The 6000-nt window shown below is 31.6% G+C and overlaps 1 protein-coding gene across 1 annotated transcript in view; it reads right to left on the bottom strand.

Annotated features, from left to right (window-relative positions):
- Nucleotides 1-1232: 1232 nt before the first annotated feature.
- The window catches only part of LOC129988474 (C-Maf-inducing protein-like), a 113890-nt gene continuing 109122 nt past the window's right edge, over nt 1233-6000 (bottom strand). The window contains exons 17-19 of the mRNA XM_056096708.1: nt 4849-4954; nt 2955-3025; nt 1233-2454 (exon numbers count right to left, since the gene is read on the bottom strand). Coding sequence (XP_055952683.1) covers nt 2395-2454; nt 2955-3025; nt 4849-4954 — 237 coding nt within the window. The 3' untranslated portion in view covers nt 1233-2394. The remainder of the gene's footprint in view (nt 2455-2954; nt 3026-4848; nt 4955-6000) is intronic.

Raw genomic sequence — 6000 nt, 5'->3', positions numbered from 1 at the left:
TAATTGAAAAATAACAACAAACAATTCTACATGTAGTCTGAACATTGAAAAAATTTCAAAGTATTCTCTTTCAATGCTCAATTCACTAAGCATTCTGAAAAAAAAAAATATGCTGATGAGTTTTCATGCTTTTCATTTCTTTGTCTTCAGGCAATTACATCATTCTTCTTGATCATGACGTCAACTCATCTTGGTAAAAACTACATTCAAAGAATTGATGAAAAGCAGTCTCTAGAAACATGTGAAAGTTTTCAAATTAAAATGGAAATGGATACCGCATATTTAGAATGCAATATTATGCTTAGCACTTACTGTAGTGTCAGTAGCTGCCACAGAAGAAATATATTAACAGGCTTTGAACTTCAAGGCGATTGTACTTTTCCAAAAACCTAAGTTTAGCAATGATACAAAAGGATTAAGTTATAACTATTAAAATGTTGTCATTCTTTTCTATATAAAAAATTAAATCTGTCTTTTATAAGCGTTTGTGCATTTATTTTTATAAGCCTGAGAAATACATACGTTTCGTAAGATATTTATTAAAATGTTTCATATATTTTTGCACCTTGCATTTTAGAATCATAAGATTGTCTTTTGCACTTGGCAACAAGAATAGAATTTAGAACTGTAAAGCCATAGTTTGCATCTGGCAACACTAATTAATTTAAAAGCTGTTTTGGAATTATCTTTTGGAGAGGATACTTTCCTATGTTTATGCTTGAATGTTTTATTAATAGAATATCTGTTGGACTTTTTAACTAGGACTATTAATAGAATATTTATCTCCTTAACACAAAGAATGTAATAAATAGAAAAGAATCAAGAATTTTTTCAGAGAATTAAAATTAGCTCTAAGAATTTGGCATTGCTTTTATTCAATGATTAATCATCACAGGAATACTTTAATCTGAAAATATTGAAATTATTCATAGGCTTCGATATACCCTATAAAGTTATACTATGCAATAAATGCTAAATTATTTTTATTAAATTAATGCATACACTTTATTGTAATTAATGTACTGTATTCAAATATAAGACTTGCTTAAAATAAATTCAAGTAAAATGGTAAATTAAATAAATGAACTGAAATTGAGTTTTAAAAAGTTTCTTCTAAAATAACTGATCGTTTAATTCTAAAATAATTTCTACAACTAAGAAGGAAAATTAGAATATTAGAAGAATAATGCAGTACTTGACGATATAATAGGCTTTATTATTTAAAAAATTAAAAGGACAATAAAAATATATATAGTTTGTTTGATAAGAAATTCGAAAGTTTCGTTTAAAAGCAACCTCTTACATATCGAACTAATTTTCAAAAATGGGACAAAAAACTAACAAAGGAGAAATAATTTGAAATTTTGTCATGGCATATAATTAATGCATTTTCAAAGCAAGAAAAACACATGAAAATTGATAGACTGAAGTAATATTGTACTTTAAACATCTTTTAAGCAACATAAACGCGAACAGTTTTTTTTTCTTTCTCAATTCTATTAAATTTTATTTTGAGTTTATACTGTAATTGGGATGAATACACCAAACTGTTTTTATGAATGTTTTTTAAAAAAATGCTTAAAATAATTTGATCAACAAATTTGGCTAGTAAGATTCTATTCATAATTGATTCATAGTGGGACAACATTTTAAAAGTTATATCGGAGCCTTGAAGTACAAAACCAGTCAAACAATGCCCACACTTATAAAATGTCAAAACAGCACATCAGATGAATGAAACATAAATTAAACAGCTTACACCTATTATATAGCTCATATAATGCAAAGCAATCAACTTACACAAAGAAATATGAAATACATGTTTGAATTGAACACAACTTAGTGTCTCAAATCTACAATAGCATCGGAAATACTCTTTGCACATTAAAATGACTGTTCAAATAGAATATTATTTCCGAGCGAAATTGACTTCCAACTATTTCACTTGTTTGCCATGAAGTCAATTTTCTAAAAAACGAATAAATTAAAACCAAATTATCCATTTATCTGTATTGATGACAGTTTTTAATGAAATAATGTTTAACCGAGAAAAATGGCGACAGTGAATGAAATGATTCATCACCTCAAATGATGTCGAATAACACTAATCATTATTAGCAGACTGTTGGAGTAGAATAAAGTTTGAAAAATCAGAAGTCTGGCAGAGTTCATGATCTCGTGGCGCCATCTAGTGTGTAATCGTTAAAATATTCTTTGAAAATTTTCCTCCTACTTCAATTAAGATATATTATTATTTTATCACGGCAGTTATGAGAAAAATTACGGTAATTCTAAAATGTTTCTCCTCTTTCCATCTCAACAGCACCTACAAGATATCTTCTAGTCGATATAAAGCTCATAGAGAAGGAGGAAATAATTATCTTTGGAATTTCATTAGAAACCCCAAGCCTCAGTGTAGCGAACGTCGCACTCTTGCAAAACTGGAAGAGTTTTCTGGAAAAAATAGGAAATAATAAAGAATATAGTTTTATCTTTCAAAACATGTTAAACAGTATAGTAATAGAGATTCACATAACAATATTTAGTTAACATAAAAAGAAAATATTATTTTACATTATTATTATTAATTATTATTTATTTATTTATTAAATATTAGTATTTTAAAAATTATGCAATTTTTGCAAAGTGAAAAAAAAAATTCCTACGTGAAAAAAAAATGTCTCGCTATTTTTAATTTAAAACATTTAATATTATTGAATGAAAAATGTTAAGCCGAATTTTGCATTTTTCCTTCCTAAATGAAAATCTTGGGTCAAGGTGTGGTTCAAAAAAAGGAGAGCTTTCACAAACCAAATAATAATTAATCTAAAGTCTATTTGAATTTTTTTCCTGAAAATTAGGAATAAGTTTTAAGTTTTCTTTGTTTTGATTAGAGCAAAGCAACGAAATACAATAAATTGTATGAGATGCAATGGCAATCAACAATCTCTTACCTTTAAGCATTCAAATGTTTCTGGATGCAATTGTGTGCTGTTTAGATTCAATTTTCTTAAGCTCTTCATTTCTACAGAGAAAAAAAAAAGTATGTTTATAAATCAACTTGACCAAATTTGAAATTTCTTTATTCATTTACAGGTATTCCAGAAAAAATATGTTCGAATGTTCCAAATGTTCGAATCGCATGATAAGATTGAAAACTGACTCCCCCTCATTAACCAGCTGCATCACAGAGGCGCCAATACATTTAATGATATGAGCGGGTGAAGCGTCGATCGAACAGTGGCAAGGGGTATACATCTTTTGGCCTCTGATAAAGTAAAGACTTTTTAGCCTAGATAAGAGCGTTTGAACACTCCTTGTACTGGTACAGGCCAGAGACAAGCCTGGGCACCCACCGGCATACCAGTCATGAACTGGGGGAATCCTCCATTTCGTTTTAATTCTTAGTTTAAACAAGGCATGGATCTCTGCGGCCTGCAAACTAGAAGAGGGATAATTCGGACTTAGGCTTCCTTCTTTGGCCAGAGCGTCTCAATTTCATTTCCGTAAATGCCCGCCCACATGAGAAGAGATCCACTGTATTCTCACTGACCCAGTCCTTGCGAATGTAGTTAATTTGGAGATAATGTCTTTGCCCAACTTGTCATGAATGTGTGGCCAATCCTTTAATTATTGTATTGAGCTCTTGTTGTCTGTGAGGATCCAAATTTGGGAATTAATAGTCTCCAAGGCCAGGTCCAAAGCTTTGTTAATAGCAAGAAGTTCAGATCGGAAAACTGAGCTATAGTCTTGAGTTTCTAAAACTAATATATCCAATATTATGTGATATTGCGAAATTTATTAAAATGATAATGCAAGATGCTGTTTCGCTTCATTTAAAATTTTAAAATGAAAATTTCCCACTTATTGTTCAATATTATATGATATTGTGCAGTATTTCAGATTTGCATATCTATATCTCATTTTTGTTCCTCTCTGCTTTTACAATAATCTGAAAATCTAAAAGGCACGTAAGACATCTAATCAGTAGTTTTTCAAATTACTGATAGTAGTTCTATAGAAAACCTAAAAATTGACGTTTCGGTTTTATATAAAATTTCAGATAAAAAATTATTTCTAGTCTGTATGCAAATGCTTACCTGTGAGAGTGGCAACTCTATTGTCAAAATTAAAAATATATATAATTTTAGCACTCGACAGAATACCAACATAAAATCTTTTGATCGACTGCAATTTTATTTCTAATGAAATGCAAAAATTTGCTGTACCAAAGAATTTTAAAATCACGAGGTTTCTTAAAAATTCACAGATTTTTCCAAACGATTTTAAGTTAGTAATAATTTATAAAGAATGATATAAAATTTAATAAACTTGAATGGCAACAGAAATATGTGTTTATAGAATGGAATTAAAAGTCAGCCATTTTACACAGTAAATTTATGTATCCATCTACCGTTAAAAGCAAGTAATCAAGTTTTCATTCAATTTTTAAGTAACATGAAACATTAAAACAATTTTCAAATTAAGGTATTTTTCAACATGAATAGGGTAACAAAAATCCTATTTAAATACCTCTTTTCCTCATATTTCAGTTTACGTTGATTAAACAAATCTCTGGGAGCCGCCACGTTGTGTGCTTATTCAAATTACTCGTACACAATGGGAACAAAGTTTTTTTATTAGTGAAAAAAATTATTTATTAATTAAATAATCACGAAATATTTACTGAACCCTCTCCCACATTTTACAGAAATCGAAAGCAAGATTTGAAGATAATCTGATCAATAGTTTGGTTTTTTATAGAAAACTAAGAAATAAAGATTTCGGTTTTATTTTATATAAAAAAAATAAAAGTGATTTCTAGTGTTATTATTTCCAAATGCTTACCTGTGAGAGAGGCAACTCCATTGTCAGTGACCCTGGTCTCACAAAGGTCGAGCGATTGTAAATTTGGAAGATGCTCTGAGAGGAGACGAAGTCCAGAGTCATCGAACTAAGCAAATAGAAAACAATATCTATAAACATCAAAAGTGACTTGAACTGTTTTTCTTCTTCAGGTATGGCGTTAAGAGTACTTGGAAATAGACTGTATTTTAAATGCGTTTTTTTCCAAATACTAGGGACGTTCAAAAAGTAAGTTACACTCACACAATTAACTCATAAATACTTTATTTTGAAATATGAAACACATACTAGCACACTATTTCTGTACAGAATCTCCCAGTCGCTGGAGACATTTGTGGGAACTTTACACTAATCGTTCGATGCCCTAACGATAGAAAATCGCTTCTTGGACCTGGAGCCAACTTAGAACAGCTGTCTGAACCTGGTCATCGTTGGAAAATTGGCTTCCACCTAAATGTTCTTTGAGCTTACCGAATACGTGAAAGTCACAAGGCGTCAGATTGGGACTGTACGGTGGATGCTGCCAGATCTCCCATCCCAAACTGCGAAGCAAACTCTGTGTTGTGCTTGCCTTGTGCGGTCTTGCATTGTCCTGCTAAAGGACAATGCCTTTGCTTAACTTTCCACGTCTCGGGTTTTTCACAGCTTTGCGCAAACCTCTTAGTGATTCACAGAAACCTTGTTCCTTTGTGTTTGGAACTCAAAGAATATGGAACCCATTGTGAACACAATTTGTGATAAAACAGTTGGTGACGGACGATGGAATGGGTACTGCCAACGGATATTCCCAAGTCCTGTGTAATGTGTGCGATTGCTGAGAATAATGTCTTCCACCCGCTGCACCATGTCTGATGTGCTCACCGTTGTTGACCTTCCTTGCCTTTCCACGCCGGTTAAGTCTGTGCGACAGTCTTCGAACTGCTGGCACCATTTCACAATGGCTAGACGTGACACTGTACGTGGCCCATACACTGCCAATATTTTACGCCAGAATCTCGTACTCGTTAAACGTTTTTCCCACAAAAAACGTACTGTTCCGCATACTTCAATTTTGGTGTAAGTTTCCAGCTGATGCGCCATTTTTTTCTCGTACTACTCAGCAACGGTTTTCACTATCCAATTGAAATTGCTACC

The sequence above is a fragment of the Argiope bruennichi genome, chromosome 10 (genome assembly GCF_947563725.1).
Source record: "Argiope bruennichi chromosome 10, qqArgBrue1.1, whole genome shotgun sequence".
Taxonomy (NCBI): Eukaryota; Metazoa; Arthropoda; class Arachnida; order Araneae; family Araneidae; genus Argiope; species Argiope bruennichi.
Note: the sequence above shows the minus strand (reverse complement) of the source record. Positions and strands in the feature narration are given on the sequence as shown.